This window comes from Typopeltis vanoorti, chromosome 14, assembly GCF_054136105.1.
Source record: "Typopeltis vanoorti isolate ZY-2024b chromosome 14, IOZ_Tvanoo_1.0, whole genome shotgun sequence".
NCBI classification, from domain to species: domain Eukaryota; kingdom Metazoa; phylum Arthropoda; class Arachnida; order Uropygi; family Thelyphonidae; genus Typopeltis; species Typopeltis vanoorti.
In genome coordinates, this window is record NC_143562.1 from 64,847,589 (window position 1) to 64,872,131 (window position 24,543).

Below are 24,543 nucleotides of genomic sequence, written 5' to 3' on the forward strand. Positions count from 1 at the left end.
AATCCAGTCAAAACGCAAATTTGGATCACAATGATATTCACCCGAGAAATACACTCACCGATCAGGAGTCAACAGCGTACACCTGCCCATGAACACGCTATTATAAGTGCTACGTTTTTTTTGTTGCTGAATGCTTTTTTTCCGTATTAGTTTGTATGAAACTGACCATATTTTGGAAGAGAAACGCATGTTGGAACGAGTTAAGGAGGGTATGCGAAATAAGCCGGATATTAGCATGATATGTTGTTTTAGAGGTACGATGCATTCAGTAAGATCCCACTATATTTTAAGATTTATATATTCAAACATAATAATTATAATTAATATTTCTATTTCTAATAATATTTCTAATGAACTATTTACGTTCTGATCTGATTTATTTTTAGTCTTGTGATCCTTCCAAATGCAGTTCCCGATGTTAAATATTTATTTGGATTCATCCGTACGCAGTTGAGTACAACAATAACAATCATTTTCATTTTTGGACCAAAGGTAAGTATAAGTTAACAAGTAGGAATCAAAATGTATTAGTAATCTGCTTTCTCTCTCTCTCTCTCTCTCTCTCTCTCTGAAACTTTTCTCAGATGGAAAGAGCCTGTTTCGATCTCTGGCAAAAGAACAAACCAGACTTTTTTCAAATGAAGAGAACAGTTTTTTTTTTAATTTTGTTTATTATACTGAATAGCTTTTACTCCATTAAAAACACAAACTACTCGTATTTACCAAATGCACAAGTCCTCGTGTACTGATTTATCCAAAAACAGATTATAAATGAAGACTTAGTGAAGTGATTATGAATTTACTCTACTTATTAGATATGAGATCAGCAAAACAGTGGTAAATTCATTTTAATATTCATAAGAATAGGTTTACTATCCATGAGTTTCAACTAGTCTTTATGCTGAAATCAGATAGTAAACAAGATATCAAGATATCAGATTCATGATATCTTGTTTACTAGATATCAACTAAGCAGGACAGAACTGATCTGACTCTGCTGCATGAAACTTGAACATCTATATCTTGAAACTTGAGTACATTCTCATGATATTCGTATATTTAAATGTGAATTCCACCCCCGCTGTTAGACTATAGTTCATTAGTATTATTACCATGGATTGGCTATACGCCGGATAATCCTGGAAACCCTACTTTAAAGACCAAATATGAAACGTGTGTTTTCAAGCCACTTCAGTCCTGCAGTTCGTAAGCAGGATCTCATACCAGGCGACAAACTTCATCTAGCGCCAAGGCATTCACAAACGTCCATAGCGATGGTGAGATGAGATTCGAACCCACGGTCTATTGGTTGGAGAATGGAATGTGATAACCACTCGGCCAACCAGGCAGGAAATTCATTAAACAGAGCAGAGCATGTGAGACTACAGAGAGAGAGAGAGAGAGAGAGAGAGAGAGAGAGAGAGAGAGAATTCTTTCTAGTTAGGTACCAATAAATGCCCTAATAAAACCTAGGCGCCACTCGTGTTTGTTACAGTATTTACATAGCAATTTATTGATACAATGGGCAAAGCTCAATGTTAACGCGTTTCAATTTCAAAAACAGAAAGACCTCAATATTTATTATAAAAGTTCTTCATATATCGCGTCATATATATGATACGATATCATACATATTCATATAACACTACTTTAAATGTATTTATAATATGAATAATAAAAAAATCTCTCGAATCGAATATTTCTCAAACCACTTTAATTTTTATGGAAGTTTGCCGAGTAATACCAATTATTTTAAAGACAGGCATCAAATCTTTATTCTGCTAAGTTATTTTATTTCATGATTTATCACAACATTTATTATCTTTCCGGACATGAAGGAGTCAAAATTTATATCAAAAACCTTTTGAAGAAATCAAAGTGTGACATCATTTAAGATCCGAAAGTAAGTGATTTCAACTCTGCTATGAAATTTAAAATGCATTTTGCAAAAGAGAAGCTATTAATCGCTTTCGAAACTTTCATGCACTAATGTTAAATTTCAAATAGAGCGCTTCATCACCACAAGTTTCAAAACTACTCCCTTTCTTCAAGAAGAGGGCAACGGAAGCCCGATGTTCGAAAACGAAATCTTTCAAAGCGTCCATCATATAGCCTACCAATGAAGAGAGCTCGTAGGACTGGTGGGAAGAGTTAGATTTTAATATCTAACCAATCAGATTTCGAGTGACTAATTTGCACTTCATTAGCGAACTGCATTTCATTTCAGCACTTCCTATACTGTATTTACGTACTGCTGGAATAACTCAAGGAATTTCTTCCGATCTTAAATGACACACACACACACACACACACACACACACACACACACACACACACACACACACACACACACACACACACACACACACACACACACACACACACACACACACACAACGCTTGGACGTGCTTGAGATCGCATCTCTTTTTACCTTGATTTTGTGTGGTATTGAACAAGAAAACTGGAAGTCAAAATTTATATCAAAAACCTTTTATATCACCGATTGATAACTTGTACAGTGTTCTTTCTAACAGTGAGTAATTTACTCCATAGTATTACAGTTCTAAGCGCGTATGAGTGAATTTTATTCTATCTTTATGGACCGAATACTGCTGATCAGACTGTATCAATTGTTCAACTAACCTTAAAGACAACGTCCCTCTCATAATAGGATTAACTGCTATAACAAGTGCAAGCACCCCCCCCCCTCCACACTGGGAGGTACAAAGGTCAGAAGGAACAATCCTCTGAAGTCTAATCAAAGGCACTTCTAGAAACAAGCAACAAAATTCTAAGTACATTTTCTTAAAATTTAAACCTTAGAAAACTTAGCAGCTCTATAAGAAAAGTATAATAGTAAAACTTTGATTAAAACTAAGATGGCGGCATGGAATGAATTGCAGTTTGAAAAAGTTTCTCGATTTGCAGCATAACGTTGCCAAAAGTAAGCGGTAACTTAAGAAATTATTTAAAATAGGACATACTAACTGCAATGAGCGAATTAGCAAAGGTATCCAATAAAATGAAAAATGAAACAACAATGCTAAAAAAATCAGTATTTTGGTGGAACGACAATCTAACAGGCCTAAGAAAACCTGCAAATGCACTCAGACCACTATATCAAAGAACCTACAACAATCAAGATTTAAGACAGAGTAGAGGACAAAACTACCATAAAGCCAAATACAGCTATCCGTCCAATATTAAAAACGCGAAAACAGAATCATGGAAAAAATTCTTTACTGTTTCAACCATATCGAATCCTTGGAACTTTATATATAAATTACCAGCAAACAAGAATAAAGCAGCACCTATATTATCAACTATTAAGAAAACAGACGGCTCTTACACTGAAAACTTAGAAGAAACTGCAGCAATAATGATAAACAAGTTTATTTCTGATGACGACGAATCAGCAGATGAAGAAATCCATAAAACGTAAAGAATGGAAAACGATATAGACACTCCAACGATGATTAAATTGCGTCTAATGAAATCGAATCAATATTAAGATCAATGGATCATAGAAAAACTCCTGAAGAGGACGGAATAACCAGCAACATACTGCTAAGAGCGTTCGTCGAATACCCCGAATTCATAACAACAGATTACAACGAATGCCTAAGAAGAGAGCGATTTCCTTTATTATCGAAAGGCTCTAAAATTATACCCAAAATCAAACTAGCAAAAGAAATATCCGACGAAATTAGAAAATACAGACCAATCGGTCTCATAAATGTTGCTGGTAAGGTACTAGAAAAACTTCTGATAAACAGAATAATGCACTATATCTATTCAAGAGATCTATTAAGCAGCAATCAGTATGCATTTAGACCTCAATCAAGCACAGCGGAAGCAATGAAAAAATTTAAAGAGTTCACAGAAGACAATCTATAGAAAAAAAGAAAAAGAAGACGTACTCTTGATCTTTCCCGATGTACTAGGAGCCTTCGATACTGCGTGGTGGCCAGCCATAATTAATCAATTAAGAGATTTCAAATGTCAAAAAAAAAAAAACCTACTATACCTTACAAAAAATTGCTTTACAGACACAAAAGTAATAATGGCAATGAAAACCACAGCTCTGATGAAAAAAGTCAAACAAGACTGTCCGCAAGGTTCCTGCTGTGGGCCAGTTTTCTGGCACATACAGTACGACCCGTTATTAAGACTTCTTTCACTGTTGAAACAAAAGTCATAGCTTTCGGCGATGATGCGTGATAATGATTCAGGAATGCGACGGCTTGCAGTTAGAAGTAACGGCCAACAAAGAACTCTTTAAAATTGCAGAGTGGGCAAGTGAGAAGAAAGTTACCTTTAATAAAAAATCAAAACAATCTTTAACGGTCTTCCTAAACGGGGAGGTTCCTGAGATAGCCAGTGAGCTAAAATACCTAGGAGTAACAATAGATGAAAATTTTACCTTTGACATGCACATCTCCTGTTTGCCGCAAAAAGCTTAGAAATAGTAAAACCTTTTGGCTAATTCGGCAAGGATAAAGTGGGGGTTAGGCCAACGAGAAGGAAAGCTCGGAGAGTGACGAATTGCATATATACACTGACAGTAGCAAAAGGAAACGTCGACGGTTCTTTCATTGCATATTGCAGACAGTCCATTATACAAGAACGCTGCTCTAGATTGCATCCCCTCTGTTCCAACAACCAAGCAGAACAACTTGTTACAGTTCATTCACTTACATATCTCCAGGAATTTGAACTAAACACCTCTCATTGGTAACTGTGTGCGTGTGCGTGCGTGCGCGCGCGAACGCGTGCTCTTATGGCTGGTTTGCCTGTGTCGGGGATGAAAATCCTGAGTTTCTAAGAGAAAAAACCTTGCTTCTACCACCATGTGAGACAAGCTAACTCACCTTCAATGAAAAAGCCCTTATATTTTTCACATCCTAGAAGAGATTTAAATTCAGGGCTTTTCATCCAAAGAGCATTCTCATTACCAACTCGGCTACAGAGGCGCTGCTTGTAACTATAACATGAATAATTTTTTATGTTGTTGCTCCCCCCCCCCCCCGCAAAAATGTATTACTAAACCTATAGTACATTTGAACCATGGGTAGACTAAGATTTTTTCTCCCATTTTTATTTTATCAATTATATATTTATATATAGAATTTTTTTTTTTTTACCTTGGGTATAATATATGTTAAAGATACTAAGTTATTTTAAATATAAACCTGTTTTTTTTTCTAAAGTAAACACTTTGCTTATTTGGGAAATGGAGTAATAAACCAGGTTTATATTTAAAATAACTTGGTATCTTTAATATATATATATATATACATATATATATATAATAAGCGGGTGGGGGAGTCTCACACCGGGCGATGAAATTCATCTCCCACCTAAAGACTCACAAACATCTATGCCCATGGAGGGATTCAAACCTGCGACCTGCTGACAGCAACACTTTACAGTGACAATAGAAGCACTATAGACGACATAAAAAAACCACAATAGAACAGACAAGATATAGGGTGTGGAATCTCACTGTATCGGGATGGGAAATCAAGTTCTGCTGGGTGAGGGCGCGTATTGAAGTAGCAGGAAACGAGAGAGCAGTTCAGCTTAAAGAAGTTGCTATAAACTAGTTACCAAAAGTCCTCAAAATCTGCTATAAAAACACTTGCAGAAGAAAGAAGCCTAAACTTTTGGGAAGAAGAATGGAAAGCATATAAAAACGGATCAACAAGAAAAGAATTCTTGCCAAGTATCAGAAGCAACCTCCGAAATGAAAATACACCATCTCTCTCTCTCTCTCTCTCTCTCTCTCTCTCTCTCTCTCTGTAGGTTTAACCACGCTACTAACGGGACGGGGAAAATTAAGACATATCTATATCCTGGAATTGCCATCATGCATTTGTTGTCCACACCTTCAACAGGCTGTAGATCACTTACTTTACGACTGTTAGCTCTTGAACGCGTCATCACTTCTGAAGACAAGTGGCCGGTGTCAAAACAGAGACTTATCCAAAAGTATTATTAGTCAGAATTATTTACTTTTGCCAATAAGATCAACTTCCAGTTGTTATAATCTAACATAAATTACTGATAATGTTTGAATTATATAGTGTAATTATATGCAGATATAAAAATGTAAATATAAATATGGATGTAAATGTAGAATACGTACATACAGATGTAAAAATATAAATGTAAATATGAATATTGATGCAAAATTGGAAATATAAATGTTAATCAGCAACCCTACCAGGAGAAATAAATTATCTCCTGGTAGGGTTGCTATTGCGAGGGAAACGCAAACACACACACACACACACGTTTGCTAATTCCAGCATCCAGTATACATCTACCGCCTACAACAGAATTTATTCCTTTTTTTTTCAGAACTCTATCTTGTGGTATCCAGTTTTTGATTAACTGCTTTATTTCTAACCTATGTAACTCTCAGTTAAAATTGCTAAAATCAAGCTAAAATTGGTTTGAACACTGTCTTGTATACAGTTACACTATCTGATTAAAAATATCCGGACGCCTGCTCATCCTAGCTCTTAACTCTAATATGAAACGCATTAATATAGAGATGGTCCACCATTTCCCAGATAGAACAGCCTTTAATTTTCTTAGATTTTGGTACATAACTGCGATAATTTTTTCCATTTTTCTAGAAGAGCTTAGTGAGGTTTATTACTGATGGCGGACGAACCGATCTGACTCTCAATGGACGTTCTAATTCATCCCACAGATATTCGATGGAGTTGAGATCAGGGTCTGTTCACGTAAGTCAAGTTCGCCATTCATCTCATCAAACCTCTCCACAGACCTCGCTTTGTGGATGGGGGGGGGGGAACTGTGTTGATAGAGGAAAGGATCTTCAATGAACTGATGCCATAAAGCTGGAAGCACAGAAATGTTGTTCAGAATGTCATTATAGGTCGCAGATTTCCCTATTAGTGATCTATGGAGCCAAGGCGGAACTATGAAAAACATCCTCAGATCATAATATCTACTCCATCAAACTCATACTTTACCGTCGAACTGCATGGTGAAGCGTGATTTATCACTCTGAAGAATGCGTTACTACTCCACAGTCCAATAGCGGCGAGCTTTCCACTACTCCACCCAACGCTTGGTGTTGCCCTTGCTGATGTTAGGATTGTGTGAGGCTGCGTGGCCATGGAAATGTCAAATTCTTTATCCCGACGAAAAGTTGTGGTGCTGACCACAACTTTTCGTCGGGAGCATTTCGGAAGTCTGGTAGAGAGTGTTTCAATGTTTCAACCGAGGACAGGCGATTTTTTCGCTTCAGCACTCGACAGTTCCGAATGCTGAAGCGCGTGCAGTTTCTGATTATTCAGAAACTCCATGAAGTTTCTGATTTTATCACATATTTGTAATTTTTGTATTTGTAATAGTTGCATATTTCAGTTTATCTACAGTTCACATCTGAAAAACTGTCCCAATTTAGTTATTTAAAAAATTTTCTCACATGATTTTAATTTTCAATACAATATTCATTTTATCCTGTTAAAACTAAATGGTGATCCCTTCCTTCAAATCCATCTCCTGCATACTTTTGTGTCTTGAATCAGCGTAAACATACTGCTGTTAACAACAACAGTCTATAACAGTTATTTCTTGTGTCCTCACTTCAAGTGAATTTTGCACATTAAGATGTGCAAAATTCACTTGAATTGAAAAATTCACTGCAACCTGTTCTTAATTATGACTAGTGAATGTCTTGAACAACATTCATGTCTTCCAGTGTGTCTTTCCTTAGTTGAGAAATACTAGACTAGCATTTATCAATTGATTTATCTGGAAAATAAAGTCCTTTTTTACTTTTTATATCATTAATAAATCATTTAGGGTGGAGTGATTCATGGATGACCTTAACCTCCTCTTTTATTACATTCATTTGATTGAAATGAATGTAATAAAGTGAAGTACTTGCTAATATAATGGCTATAATTGTGAACAGTTTTGAGAGAAATGGAAACCCATCTTTATTACTCATTGTTCTTTCAAAAATATCTTGTATGTTTAAATGCATCCTCAAAAATTTGAACTCATACCACTCTCACCAAATTTATTGAAACTTTTTCTTCATTTTTATCAAAATGCTTCCTGAAATGTTTATCCAAAACCTTCCAGATCTTCAGGCCAGATAAATGTATCAAATACTGACAGAGAGAGAGCTTTGTTCAGAATTTTTTTTTTCACTAAATATCTAAATATTTTTTCATTAAATCATTAGTGATATCTCTGATATATCTATTATCATTAGGAAATTTATCAGGTAATTTTTATTTATTTCACTAAATCTTTTAATGAAATACATTATTCCTTCTGCTAGTAGTTTTTTTTTTTTTTTTTGTTCATCATTCGAAGACCTACATGCATTATCTGAATACAAAAAAAAATAATAATAATCAGCTAACGCCTTTTATTTCCGTATAAGGAGTAGGCGAGGCCATTTCAGCACAATCGACCTTTTGGAAACTGAGGGGGCCGTTCAATCTCCATCGATAGCCAATCAGAGATAGCTGGCCCAAGACTATCTTTAATTATACATGGTGTAGGGTAAGAGTGGCGACCGACATGTGCCACCATAATCCTAACACTATTATGTTTACTGTCTGAAAATAGTGTGGGTTCTACGGTCGATGTTCTTGTCCACACACACACACACACACACACACACGCGCGCGCGCATTATTTATGTTATCTAAAAACATATTATTTTCTTCTCAAAACGTTGTGGATCTTCTCTCATTTCTTTCATGGCATTCAAGGTATTTCCACATGGTATTTTGTTTGACGAATTAGCAGGTTTCACCTTTGAAAAATCACTGACAGTGGTTTGAATAAAGTTAAAACATCTAAAAGAAACTGGTTTCGCCTTGCAAAGCAGTATGTCTTCATTTTCGTTGGCAAGCCTGTTGATGTTGTGGCATTACCTATTTCCGTCAAATAAATTATCACTACAAGTTGTTAAGAAGTGCAGTCACTGTTCCCACTCTATTAGACACCCATCCTACTGAATCAGATACTTAAAATTCAGGATATTTGCTTTGTTACATGGCTGCTCCCCTTCCCAAATCTTTCAGTCTTTTTTCCTGCGAATTCTAGTAAAAGCATTTTTTTTTACTACTGTTCCAATTTTTGTAACATAGGGAATATCTTGAATAGAATTTGAAAGAGCCAGATTCAAATTACGTGTAATATAGTGTGCTGAATTTCCTTTAATTTTGCCAAGCCAATTTTTCCAGCACATTATCTGCGCCATTTCCAATGCCTGCCAACCAATTACTAGTCTTCTATGACAAGAATAATTGTTCATTTCGCTCTCTAACATATCAAAGTACCCTAAAGGTCTTGAGTTTCGGAGAAGAATTATGGAAAAAGATGCTTCTTTCAGTTTTTGATTTTTATCAATGTATTTCATTTAAAGGACACGCTCCTCTTCATTTGAAATATCTGTAGAAGCATTCAGAAGAAGACTCACTCTACTGGAGTTCTTTGATTTCCTTAACTAATTCTTGTTTAACGACATCAGCAATAACTTTCAAATTCTTTACATTTCATATCATTCTAGTACTGTTCTACTGCACCTGTATTTACTGTATGTCGTGCTTATTTAGAGGGACTATCAAGTTTACGAGTTCAGTAAATAGTTTATTGAATATAGCTATACGATTGGCTGCCTTAAAAAACACTTAAGGTGTTCAAAGATCTTAGAATCCATTTTTCTTCTGCAAACAGGTAGAAGTTTATTTTCTGGGTGATTTCTGTCAAGTCATTGTTACAGCATAGCATTTTTTTTAATTGGATGTTTCATGAAACCTAAATGACTATTCTGCTAGATTTTCGAAAATTCTGCAGTAATCGAGTTACCATCAGCAGCCTCAAGACATTTTTAAATCCATTACAAGATGCACCTTCGTCTTCATAGCACACCTACTTAAATTTTTTGAGTTATTTGTATCTAAAAGCACATCTTACCTGATTGATTTTATCTGATTGCACAATATAATACTTTTTTTCCAGTAATAACACTTTCTGGTCCCTGCAATATGCCTTCAATTTGCACTGTTTCACAAAAATTTAAAAGTAATATTTATGCTTTCTTTCATTTTTTATTCACAACGACAAATTCATACAATAAAACTCATTTAATTTACTGTTGGGCCAATTTCATACAAATTATTCATAAAAAATAAATTTGACAGGAAAGACAAGATTCACGAGAGCAAGAAAGTGGGTAGCACTCGCTGTAGAGCCAGACTCAATTTTATAATCCAGTATTTGACTTGTCTTTGCAAGACAACACTTTTCTCCAAATAACAGTATTAAAAATCTTTTCATTATGTAAAATGTTCAAGCATTTAATTAACTGTGAAAATAAGCTTAGGACAATACTATATTACAACTACGCACCGACCTAAGGGTTAAAGGTGTTGGAAGAATAAGATTTATAGATGAATTACAACAGTGTTTAATTAAATTGTGCCAATTTTAACTTTTGTGTTTATAATTACTATTCTTTTGTTAATGAAATTATACTGTGAGAAAAGCAGATCTATTATTAATTTTGTAATAATAGATCGTACATATATATTGCGTACTGTATATAAGTGTAAATTAATACTGAACTAAATTAATGCACTGACTCTATTATAAAATTTATTTGGCTGTAATTTAATTTAAATATATTCATGATATGAAAAAGGATATTTACTTTTTTCAAGTAAAGTGTTGAAACGATAACACGTAATTACGGCTTATTTTTCTTTCTTCATGACCGAAACGAAACACGAAAATATGGTGGGTAGCGGAGCATGCATGGGATGAGAACACTGAATTGTGAGAGAAACTGGGGAAGCTTGGAAACTCTACAGAGTATATTTATGAAGTCTTTCGTATAGAAAGAAAAATGTTTACCAGTTATTATTATTATTATTATTATTATTATTATGATAGTTGTGTTATGACAATAATGATTGGACAGCTTGAGGGAAGAAAATACGGAAGTTTGAGTTTTTAATGACTGTTCGTTTTTTCATAGTCATTCATACAGAAATAAAAATAATCAAGTTTTGAACTTTAAATGCATAAAAGGAGGGCGGAAGAAAGTTAAGATGATTGGTTTACTTGACTTTTAAGATAAAACTGGCAACTACAATCGCAAATGTTTTTTTTGTGATTCTTTAAAAAGGAACGTTATAGTATTATTCGAATTAAGGATTTCAGATCCGAATGTTTTATTTCGAGAGTGGGAAATAAAACTTCTTTGTCGGAAATTCTCCTGTAATTTGTGGCAGCCACATTAACAGTGAATTAGAAGATGTTTTAAAATGAAAAAAAAAAAGGTGAAAATTATGAAGAAAAAATATATTTGAATGCAGTTCAAAACGAGGCTGAAAATTCTCTCGCCAATTGGTTATCATTATTCGCCTGTGGCGAGAGTGAATTTCAGACCCCTGTTTATATTCGGATATTTTCAATTAAAGGGTACTATTTAAGAATTATACTTCGAAATTTCTGTTGTGAGAAAACTGTTAGTAAACTATGGAGAGAAAATGTTCCACTCCTTTATCAAGAATGCAATAGCCCAATCAGATCTCTCCATAAATATACCTCAATAAAAGGGAAAAAAAAACTTTATGAAAAATATCATTTGGACACAATGAAATGAATAACTGAATGAATACAGTAATATCTAACCATTCGTTGCTGTTGCATGGAGCGACACCGAATATTATTATTATTATTATTAATTTAAAAAAATTATACGGGCACCTCAATGGAGTCCGAAGACTCATCGCGGGAGACCCAATCTATCCACACAATCTATCACACCTCTCTTTGAACCCATTAATAGAAAAAGCACTCACATATCATAGCGTGGTAGGAGACTTACAAACTTCACCTTCTCGCTCTTCCGTTTTGCCTCTTCTAACAACTCCTTCATATCCTCCCTCATAGAATACTTCTCGCGTCTCAAATAATTTGTACCAAGACAATCATTTCCTTCGAATTATCTTTTTCCGTACAGATGGCGTGGCTAATATCGTGAATTTCTGCACCCGGTAAACACGATTTTGTTATAGTCTCGTTAAGTATTCCTCTAGTCATTGATTCTCCACGTATAATAATCTCCTTATCTTGTTTTTCTTGTTTGTTCGGTCGATCTTTATTATTCCATCAGATCACCTGCTTCTTTCTTTTTTCAGCCCTGCTTAACTCTTGCCGCTTCTGCAATTTTTAATTTCGCGCTTTATCCTATGAAGATTAACCTTTAAGCCCGCAAGTTCTTTAATATCCATTTCGTTCTCTCTATTTCCACGGCCGCACGTTCGACATTAATAACATCATTTTCCATCTTATCGTCGATATTTATTGCGTTCTCGTCACCTAACAGACACTCACTTTTAAAACACGTAATACATATTCTCTCTCTCTCTCCAGTTTTAATATCCTTCCACCTATTCTTTAATTTTATCGACGAATACATTTCACATACACTGCACTGAATAATATGCAAATTCAAATCGTAGTATAGAGTGGTATTTGCGGTCATTGTTCGTCACGTTAGTGCCATGCCGACAATATCGCAGTAATGTTATAAAGATACTAAATACTCTAAAAACAGGAACCTTTACACTAATACACTATAATACTCTGATTTTATTTATGAAGAAAAAACACAATAAAACAGACAAAAATCACTACCTTTACACGAGTGCTAAATTACACGACCACTCGCAATATAATACAATTCAGAAAGTAAAGGGATGTTACCGTTTCTATATACTAATGCCAGAAGTATCAGGAACAAGAGAAAGGAGTTTCTGGCATTCGTTAGTACAATCTCGCCAAAAGTTATAGGCATTAGTGAGACTTGGTTAACAGCAGATTATGTAGTTAGAGGGACCGAATGTGAAGGGTTTAGTATTTTCGGGAAACATAGAGAAGGTATGATGGTGGTAGGAATACTGCTGATGAAAGCAGATGAACTGCAACCAAAATGAATAGGATACAGGAAGGAAAGTGGCTGTTCATTTGAAGCAATCTGGTGTGAGATTAAGGCCAGTAAGACAAAACATACAGTTGGTTCTTGCGATAGGCCAGGGAGTTCCACACATGATATGGAAGATATGCATCGCCAAATTAGTACAATGAGTACAGGTCGAGTGATTATTATGGGAGACTTCAACTATGGAGATATGGACTGGAAGGAAGAAAGATCACATGGCAGACAGCAAATAGAATTTATACACCAGCTGAGAGATAATTATTTAAGGCAGCGTGTGATGGAGGGGGACTAGGGGTGGGAGAGTATTGGTCATAGGATCAGAAGAGCTATCCATAACCAAGGTGACAACATTGCCTCCAATTGATGAAAGTGACCTTGCGGTCTTGACTTGGGAGATTGTAAAACATGAGAAATATTTTATCAAGAAGGGATATTTGTGGAACTACAAGGCAGCTGATTATGACATGCTTAGGAAAAAGCTTAAATCTGTACCATGTCATAAAACACTGCAGGATATGGATGTTAGTAGTGCATGGGATATAGTTGACGGTCATCTAGAGGAAGCAGTATTAAGTTGTCTACCTAGGATAAAGAGGGTAAATCGGGTAGGAATCAGATGGATGACTAATGTCATTAAGTAAGAGCTACAGAAGAAGAAAATGCTGTGGAAAGTATATAAAGAGGAAGGGGACCAACAAACCCATGAAGAGTACAAGGCTCGGGCAAGAAAGGTGATCAGCATGGCAAGGAACAAAATCATATTATGAGAAGAATCTAGCCGTGCAGGCGAAAGGAAATACCAAAGAGTTCTTTCCTTATGTGACAAATAAGTGGAAGAATGACTATGGAAGATTATTATTAATTGAGTGATGATGGACAAAAGGAGACAGAAGCGAATAAAATAGTTGAGTTACTGAGTGACCACTTTGCAAGCATATATCTTCCTAGTGAGATTACTGCTTTAACCTAAGTGACAGACACTAATATGGGAACAGAGGTAGATGAATTGGAGGTTCTTGGATATTTCAGAATCTCAAGGTAGATACAGCTGTGGGATTAGATGGGATATCAGCTAGGGTTTTGCAAGAATGTACAAGGGAAAATGTGCAACCATGTTTAATTTAAGTCTCAGCTCTGGTCGAGTTCCAAGGGAGTGGAAAGAGGGCAAAATTTTCCTTTTGCATAAGGGAGGTTCTAAGACTATGATAGCAAATTATAGTCCAATACGTATATCAGGCGTGGTGGTAAAAGTACTAGAAAAAGTGGTAAAAAATAGAATTCCAGAATGGGTGGATAAAAATAATACTGTTTGAGGGTCGACATGGCTTTTTGAAGGGTTGGTCATGTCATAGTAATTTAGTTACGTTTTATAATAGAGTAACAGCTGAGTTGGATAAAGGAAATGGCTACACGATGATTTTGCTGGATTTTGAAAAGGCATTTGACAGAATTCCACATGGAACAGTGTTACACAAATTAGAACAAATGGGCATGGATATGACACTGGCTAAGTGGATAAGAGGGTGGCTGCTGCTGGACAAATATCGAAAAGTGGTATATGGAGCGACAGAATCGAGGCGAAAACAGGTGACTACTGGTGTGCCACAAGTAGTACCATATCTGATGATTGCAGATATGACAGAAACATTTAAGTTGTTTAAAGGATTTTATAGGATAGATGCAGGGTAAATGTTTCAGCACTTGTCTAGATGAACCAGAACAAGGGGTACTCCCTGGAAGTTGAATAATGATGTGGTCAGAATGAGTGTGAGGACTAGATTTTTTGCTTGGAGACTGGTGAATGAGTGGGGTGAGTTGCCACAGTTAGTTGTCAGTACTTTTTCTATTAATGGGTTTAAGGAGAGGTTATGATAGATTATGTGGATAAATTGGGTTTAACGCGATGAGTCTTCGGACTCCATGGAGGTGCCCGTATAATAATAATAAAAATAATAATATTAACCTCGAACCAGAATGATGAAGTATGACTTTTAGACTGTATATTGGCTGAGTTATGTCATTATCCTAAAAAAATTAGAATAATGACCGACTTTGGTAAGCTGATAAAGCTTGATAATCCTCCTGGTACTGAGAGAAAATGACTACATTTCAATAAATATTTAAGCGTAGCTCAAGATAAAGTTGGATACTATGGATTTATAATGTTTGAAAGGAGAAAGAGTTCTCCTATCTATTAAGATTCCTACTCAAATTATTAAGATTCCATTATAATCTGATGAGCTTTCAGTATATCAACAGATAAAATCGAATCTTTACCGTGTATTTTAAATTCAATATCTGTATAGTTCATGTGTGCTCTTTTCAACTATCTTATAGGGATGTCTTTATTATTAATAATTCAATCCAGCATTGAAAATATAGTTCAGGTATTCAGATAATTTCTAAAGTAACATACTGTATTAAAGGTCGCATGCCAATCAATTTATTATTGCGAGCTGCACAAAGATCTTATCCTTGTATTTGGCCTTTTTCATCACAAAGACCTTAAGTATTGTTTATTGTTTACCTAACATAAATAACTTTAATATGTTTTATATTGATTTTATTCCGCTTTCAGGTTTCAAAATTCTAAATAAAATAATATCCTCTTGAGCCAAGTAAAGAGATGTTATAAATGTTAGAACGTATTGTTTTTCAAAGTAATACAAAGTTTCGCATATCAGCTTATTTTTCATGATTTCCAGCAGTTTTTATAAGCGAACAAATTTCCACTTCTTTCTTTACAATCTTTCAAAAATTGCGATAACAACGTTTGCACAGTTCACTTTTTTTATTTTGTTATTAGGTGTGCGATCACTATCACCATCCTATTAATACAAATCTAGATTATTTCTCGATTTCTCTTTTAAGGAAAATTATACGCATATGCTGTCCAGAGGAGAGTAATCAAGCTCATAGGTGGTCTCTCTTGTACAATTCACTTAAATCACTAACTCACAGACGCAATGTTTCGGTTCTGTGTCCATTCTTCATGTACCTCAATGGTCACTGTTCCATTGAACTAGCAACCATCATTCCTCAACTTTGTGTAGCACCTGTTAACACAAGAGCAAAAAGCTGCCCAGCATCCGTTTACAGCGCAACTGCAAACACATCGAACCTGTATACACACACACACATCTCTCTCTCTCTCTCTCTCTCTCTCTCTCTCTCTATATATATATATATATATATATATATATATATATATATATGGCAGAATGATCATTGACTCGGTTAACATACATAGTTTTATGAAAAAAATTTGAATGACTAGAACCGAGATTTAATTAAAAAGGTTTTAATATAAACACACTACTAGTTTCGGCCTGTAACAGCCTTCTTCAGGTGACATTATAAAAGAAAAAACACTAAACATTAAGGGTTAAAAGACTATGAACAACATAGACAGTCTTTATACATAATTAGCATGAAAATTATGCTAATTATGTATAAAGTATACATAATTATGTATATATGTATGTATCTTTTTATCTGCTGTCCCTTTAATGTATGGAATCTTTTTATCTGCTGTCCCTTTAATGCATTCCATACATTAAAGGCAGATTAGATAAAATAAACAGAATACTACAGAAATACAACCTTAAAGCCACCTTTAAACCTCCTGCAAAATTAAAAAGCTTACTCAACTCATCCACCCTGGAGTAGGCCGTATTAATTGCACTGTAATCTACCATATATAGGGGAACAGGACGCGTAATTCGTATCAAACAAAAGGATCATAAACGACACATTAAATATAATAACGACGGTGAAGCTGGCCTTTCTGATCATGCCCTGAACACTTTACATAGAATTGACTGGAAAAGCACCAGTTGTTTACATCATAACAAAACATGGTATGAACGTAAATTTAAGGAAGCCTGTGAGATTCTTATCAATCACCCTAATCTTAACAATAATGATGGTCTAAAAATCCCAAGCATATGGAAGGCACATATTCTACCCACTTAACCTTTCTTCCTAAGAGTTAACTATAAATATAACCATAAGTAATCCAGAATCTTAAATCTAATATAACAATTGTCATGTTAAATTGGACATCATTGTTACTGTAAGAAAAAACTATCTATATGAAAGAATGTTTCTCTGATGTTGTCTTAAATAGAATATAGCTTTGATGTAGTTTCTAATTAATTAATTTTTATTTTATTTGTATTTTTTTATATATTATATTTTCGATGATGATCTTATATGAAGGTCGAAACGTCGGGAAATTAAAATAGTTATTTATCACACGGTTGTAAAGTCTGTAATTTCTAAAATGAATGCTTATCTCCGTGCAACACTAAAAGAAAGGATAATTTGATATTTTCTATAAATCTGTATTAGTTTCTGAGATTCAAAATGTTTGGTAAATATTTTAATGTCAGCGGATAATATCAAATTCTTCTTTCCTTGTACTCTTTTTTTCAGTGCATACTGCCTCAGAAAGAAAGAAAACAGTACTGTGTTTCGTTTTCTTCCTTTTACTGATTACTGCTAAGCTGTTCATTTTAACATTTTATTTGAATAGCAATTCCGAAATAATATTTAAATATATATATATATATATATATATATATATATGAACATATTTCGAATAGTTAATATTCACAAATTGTTAACCAAATTGTGAATTTGGCTAACAATTTGTATCCATATTTTTTTTTTCAAAAAAAAAAAAAATTTCTTATATTTCCAGTTTTATCGCGTAATCAAAGGCCAAGGAGACACTTGGGATAACCGAGCTCGAGCAAGAGGAGTAACGGCATCGTTTTCTCTGAATGGCGTTGGATTGGTACATGAAGAAGCACCGGACCTCTATCAAGAAAATGAAGAATTAAAAGTAAGATGTAAATCAGTCCGTAGTTAGAAAGAATATATTCCAACGCAGCCATTTTTCAAACTTTTCTTTTCTTCTGACCGGGAAATGTTATATAACACGTATTTCATGGAAGAAATTAAGAACGTATTATTTCCTCTGCCTTTAGTCATACTAATTGCTTTCATTGCCTTTTCAGTGAAACATAAGTTTCATTACTCTTGATGGCTTAACCATGCACTATTTCTGCATTATAGTTCATATCATAGATGTTCTTTCGGATTCAGTTTGGGGCTCTGTTCTGATCCCTGCAGTATTCCGATATTATTATTCTCAAAACAACGGTTTCACAATCACTCTTCTGTAACATGAAGCGTTATCATGTTGGAAGATGTTAATAGTTAGCATAAAATTACTACAAAGTAATGTAGAGCATATATAATTATCCAGACCATCAGTGTAAGACCTAGCAACTAGGATTCTATACCCTATGACCATCAGACCTGATCCATACTGCAAGAAGCAATCCCGCAGTATCATTACATCTCCTCCAAACTATCACTGAAACTAACTAAACAAACATCTTCCATACCCAAACATTTTCGTCACTCTGAAAGAATGATGAAAACTTATCATAACTCGACGCTCCGTTGCTCCACCGCCAGGTTCTCTGTACCTCATACCATCCCAATCGGATGTGTATTCATTGTTAACAAAAGCTTGTAGGCGTTAGCTCTTCTGTGAAAATGAACAGCACAGCTCTTTAAGTGCCATGGAAACATTTACATGTAGCTGCTCGCATCTCCAAACAGATTCTCATGGGTCTGACGGTGAGATGAGAAAATCAGCCTTTTAAAGGAGTGTCAGTACCATCGAGTCAATTAGTCTTACCATACCGTGACTTCGGATCAGTGTTATGCGTGGCGATAAATTTCTTCAGCACACTGCTATTGGGGAATGCTTAATTGCTGCACAACAGCACATTCTTCTCAAATGATATCCGACTGCTGTTACCGTTAACTCTTTCCGTGTATACAATATTGTTCGAAGTTTTATGTCATAAAACTGAAGTATTACAAAGTCGCATTTATTTTCCGGTATTCGGAGAGTGTTTCATGACTTTTAGTAAGATAGCAGTGAATATCCTTATCTCACAAACAGTATCTGCTATATTATTTGAGCTAAATGTGCGTTATAGTATAGATACTGTAATGTTGCAAATAATAACGATATCCAAATAGTATCATAAAACGATCATTACAGTAATAATTTGAAATGAGTAATTATCATTACAGCAGTAATCCTCGTCAGACAGGAAAGTCACGAGAAGAATAATAGAAGGCAAAATCAAAGGAAAAAGAGAAAGAGGAAGACAAAGGAAAAGATACTTTGATCAAATAAAACAAAGCACTGGACTAAAAACATACCACGAAATAAAAAGAAAAGCAAACAGAAGAAAAGAATGGAAGGAAATGTTGCTGAGCTACCAGTCATAATACTGATGCAATAGATAGATAATAAACACAATTGATGAGTTGTTTTCGTAATTGGTTTTTCAGTGGAAGATTTAGAAAAACTTGTTAGCAACGAAGCCAAAGAAAATGAACACGAAATTAAAGAAGTTCCTACCGAAAAAGTGTTAGCAACCAAAGAATTTAAAAACGTGCTTGAATGACATTGAAAACGTTTTAAATTTTTCCAGGAAGAAGTGTTATTGTTAAGCGATTAGTATTAAATGCAATAAATCCGTATAGGAAATTGTTAGATAAACGGGGAAAAAAGCATAAACAATCAACTTTAGATTCGTATTTTAAAATGTCGTGATTTTATCTTTATTAGGTATGTAACATTGACTTTTTATTTAATAAAGCTTTTCTTTTTTCAAAAAAAAAAAAAAGTCTTTCATTTTCTTTACGTACGAAAGTATCCCTATTATGGCCATAGTATTCTTACCTCTTAGAAAACGAAGTTTCGCTTAACAAAGTAATTTCGTGGAACGCATCCTCTTCGTTAATCGAAGTATGACTGTATAATGGTTAGTGATAATAACACTAATTCTAAATTATAATTAATAAATATTATATATTGTTAAAATTTTAAATAAAATTACAGCCAATTCTCTTTTTACACGGCTTTTTTAGACGATTTCGAAAACAAAAGCAATTCTACTTTTACACTGTATATTTTGATTTAACATGGTTTAAATGTTTTTAAAATTTCTGTTTGAATTCAATTCTGTTAAAAAGGGTATTTCCATTATAATTATCATTTTGTAGTACAGTACATATGTACTTAAACTTGGGGAACCCCCCCCTCGATGTTTTAAATATTCGGGATTATTCTAAGCTACAGAATGTAGACAAATGCCAAGTAGAACTTATATAGCGAAATCACAAAAAAGTGTTGGTGACTTTAAAGCAGCTAAGGATCATTATTATTATTATTATTATTATTATTATTATTATTATTATTATTACGGGCAACTCCAGGGATTCATTAGACTCATCGAGGGAGGCCCCAAATCATATTCATCACAACTATTTGACATTCATACAGTATCTATCATACCTCGCCTTAAACTCATTCACTGTCACAGAATCCACCACAGACTCTGGGAGTGCATTCCACTCATTCACCACTCTAAAAGTAAAGAACTCAGCTCTAACACCTTTACTAACCACACGTTTGCCCAGTTTCCATGGGTGTCCCCTAGTCCTCCCACAACCAGCCCTGTTCTCAAAAATATCTTCTGAATTAATTTTATAGAAACCCTTCAGTAATTTGAATGTCTCAATCATATCGCCCCTCCTCCGCCTATCAACCAATTTTTGCAACCCACAAATCCTCAACCTGTTCTCATAAGGTTCATTCCACAGACCTGCTATCATCTTGGTCACTCGCCTCTGGATCCTCTCCACCTCCTCTCCATCAAGAAGAAACCTAGGTGACCAAATCTGGGCACAGTAGTCGAGATGGGGTCTTATCAAGGCTCGATACAGAGGAACAATAACCTGCTTGTCAACGTATTCTTCAGCAACCAAGTGATTTGATGAGCTGATTTAGCCACTTTTGCAATGTGTCCCCTAAACTTCAACTCCTTATCCACCAACACTCCTAAATCTTGTGCCTCATCAATTTCCTGGAGTACAGTTCCACCAATGTAGTAAACTGCTGCTAATCTTTTCATCCCAAAATGTATAACCTTACATTTTGCCACATTAAATTGACATCCATTCTCCTTATCCCAGACCTCCAATCTATCCAAATCATCTTGCAAAATTTTAACATCTGCATTCACTATTGCCCTACCCAACTTTGCATCATCCGCAAACAAATGAATGTTCCTCTCAGATCCTTTCCTATATCATTAATGAACAAATCAAATTAAACAGCAGTGGTCCAACTTGTGTACCCTGTCAAAGGTATCCTGTCAAAGGTCTTAGCAAGGTCCAGTAGAATCACTGTAAACCCATTACCCTTATCCAGTTCAGCCGTCACTGTGTTATAATACGTGAGCAAGTTACTGAGGCATGACTTACTCTTCACAAAACCATGCTGTCCCCGGTACAGTATCCCATTTTCTTCTATCCAATCTTGTATTTTCCTCTTGACTATTTTCTCCAAGACCCTGATAATGATGATTCCTGTTATGCTGATTGGCCGGTAATTTTCAACAGCAGCCTTGGAACCACCTTTATGCAGCGGAACTATTTCCCCTCTTTCCACCCCCTTGGGACTGACCCAGACCCGAGGCTCAAATTAAACAAAATGGTCAAGGGTACTGACAATTCTTTAGCCGCTTCACGTACGACACGAGCTGGTATACCATCCAATCCCACAGATGTATTGACATTGAGGTTCTGTAATAGACTAGTTACCTCTACTTCATTCATCACAATTCCAGTATAAGCTGTTGGTTCTTCCATTCCTGCAATGTCACCACCTGGATGATATACTCTTGCAAAGTGCTCGCTCAGTAATTCCACTATATCGACTGATTCGGTTACCTCTCTACCCTCAGCATTTTTTAAGATCATTCTACCATGAACGTTTTTCCTTTTACTTGCAACATATTGAAAAAATTGTTTGGGATTCTCTTTAGCCTGCATGGCCAATTTTCTTTCGTAATCCGCTTTTGCTTTTCTTACCACCCTTGTTACCACCCTGTCCTGAGCTTTGTCATATCATATGACTCTATATTTTGCAGCAATGCTTCAGGAGATAGTATATTAAAACCATTACTCACTAATCGATCCCTAAGACTGCCGGCAATGAAAGATGTGGATTTTAACACGTTACCAGTGCACTGGAAGACAAATAAAAAAGGTTGGGTTAAAAAAGAAATTTTTAATGAATGGTTCCATCAATGTTTTGTTCCAGAAGTTAAACGCTATTTGATGGGAAAAAATCTGGACTTTGTTTTATTGATTATAGACAATGTTCCTATCCATCCTGTTTTAGAACACCCGAATGTGGAATCTTTTTCCTGCCACCTAATACAACATCCTTAATATAACCACTAAACCAGGGTGTGATCGCTTCCTTCAAAACATACTACATAAGAACATTACAATAAATTCTGGATAAACAGATAAGGAAAGTTTAATGACAGTTATTGATGTGAGGAAGAAATTTTCTATTCTGGTTTGCATCAAACTTGCTAAGTTGGTACTAATAGAATTGAAACCACCAAATTTAAATGCATGCTGGAAAGCTACTTGGCCAGAATGTGAAAACGAAAAACCCTCTATATACAACTTAATAACACAATGATTTTTTTCTTCTGCAGATATTGAAGAATTGATGGTTAACAAGGCTAGTGATGACGAAATAATAGAAGCTTTCCTTGAGAATCTCGATGAAAAAGAAAGTGGTGATAATGATGATGAAGAGATTCTACTCACTGCAGGATGAATTAAAGAAGGGCTTCAAATGGCTAGTAAAATTGCAAAGTAATTTTCATACACATGATCCAAATACTGAACGAGCTGAACAGTTGAAACGTGAAATGAAGTCATGTATGGTGCGATATGAAGATTTATATAAAGATCTAGTCAAAACAGCCTTTCAATGATTAATTACAGAGTTCGTGGTAAAAATAAAATAAAATAAAAAATAGTGCTAATGTAATTCCTTTTACTGAAGAAAACGTTTCCCCGTTGTAGTATAAACAGGATGGCCAAAGTGTTTCAAGTGATGGCAGTGATTTAATTCCAGTCTCACCCAAAAGAATGTGGCTACTGTCAGAAAGTGATGGCGAATAAAATGTAATTAATAACCATATGTGCAGGTGTATTTGGACCTTTTCGAATTTCTGTTTTATTAGTGACACACTATTTTCTTTAAGAGATGTGTATATATATATATATATATATATATATATATATATATGTAGAAAGTATTTTACCTTGGGTATAATAAATGTTAAAAATACCAAGCAATTTTAAACCTGGTTTTACTCCATTTCCCAAGTAAGCAAATAGACAAACAAGTCAAGTTTGCGCCTGCAAGTGATGCAAGTCTAACTGATCCTACAGGTAGTGCAAGACCAAGGCAAATCGTGGTAAAGGTGGCATAAGCTCTGATCACTAATCTTAATATTTACCCTTAATGTCAAAACACATCTCCAAGAAGGGGATGTATGATGTTTTGTATTAAAGGCAAGGGGCCACTACCCAGACCGGTTTCGACCTTTATTGAGGTAGAATGGGAGTTCATGTCTCTCTCATCATTGGCCTTTGGAGAATAAAGCATGCTGAGGGTCAGCAGACAGTAAGAGAGGAGTATGATGTAAGATAGAGTAGGATAGTAGGAGGTAAAAGAGGCCTCAGTCAACCTGTTTAGCCGTATTAGGCTAATTGGTCTATAACACATAATCTCCATTTATCTGTTCAGAAAAAAAAAGGTTAAACATAGACTTTTGTCTAGGGTTCGCATATGATTTTATCCAAATTAATAATTTACTTAGAGGATCTTTTTGTGTTACTAAATATAATATCCTTATTTGTATTCCGGGTAATTAAATTTTACTGCTGTTATTGAGAAACTAAGGACTTATGGTCCGGGCTAAATATATGAATTGATCATAGAGGTCGAACTTAAGGTCCGGAGAGAAAAAATAAAAAAAAGGAATTTTTTATTTTTTTGAATACATTTAAAATATAAATTTTATTATTTAAATTTAAAAAAATTCAAATAATAAAATAACAGGACTTAAAGTCCGGTGAGTTGAAATGAATAGGGACTTATAGACCTGGTACCATTGGGACTTAGAATGGGGTAGAGACTGGCCCAGGAGATGCTGCTCGCGAGGAGCGGCACCGCCTCGCTGTAAGCCTTCGCAGCCCGGGTTCTCAGCTCTACCCCCCTTATTTGGAGTAAAAGAAACCGTGCCAGCGAAAGCTTTGTGGCTAGGGAAGACAGAGTGGTTATTCTTTTTCCTAGGGGGGGGGTAGCTCTTTTAGTAGGGTCTTTTAGTATATCTCTTTAGAACATCAGCAACTTAGTGCAATGAGTGAAGGCTTGGTGATTATTATGGGGGATTTTAATTACGGTGATATCAATTGGAAGGAGGAAATATCACGTAGCAAAAAGGAAATGGAATTCATACATCTTCTACGAGATAATTACTTGAAACAGCACGTAACTGAAGGGACACGTGGTGTGAGAGTGTTGGACCTGGTTATTGGTTCAGAGGTTATA

At 35.1% G+C, this 24,543-nt stretch overlaps 1 protein-coding gene across 3 annotated transcripts in view; it reads left to right on the plus strand.

The window, feature by feature from the left end:
• LOC150099547 (putative G protein-coupled receptor CG31760) overlaps window positions 1–24,543 on the plus strand; it is a 365,151-nt gene that overhangs the window by 315,599 nt on the left and 25,009 nt on the right. For all 3 annotated transcript variants that reach the window (XM_090403832.1, XM_090403834.1, XM_090403833.1), the window contains 2 exons: window positions 387–492; window positions 17,722–17,865. In XM_090403832.1, the coding sequence (XP_090259958.1) occupies window positions 387–492; window positions 17,722–17,865 (250 nt within the window). The remainder of the gene's footprint in view (window positions 1–386; window positions 493–17,721; window positions 17,866–24,543) is intronic.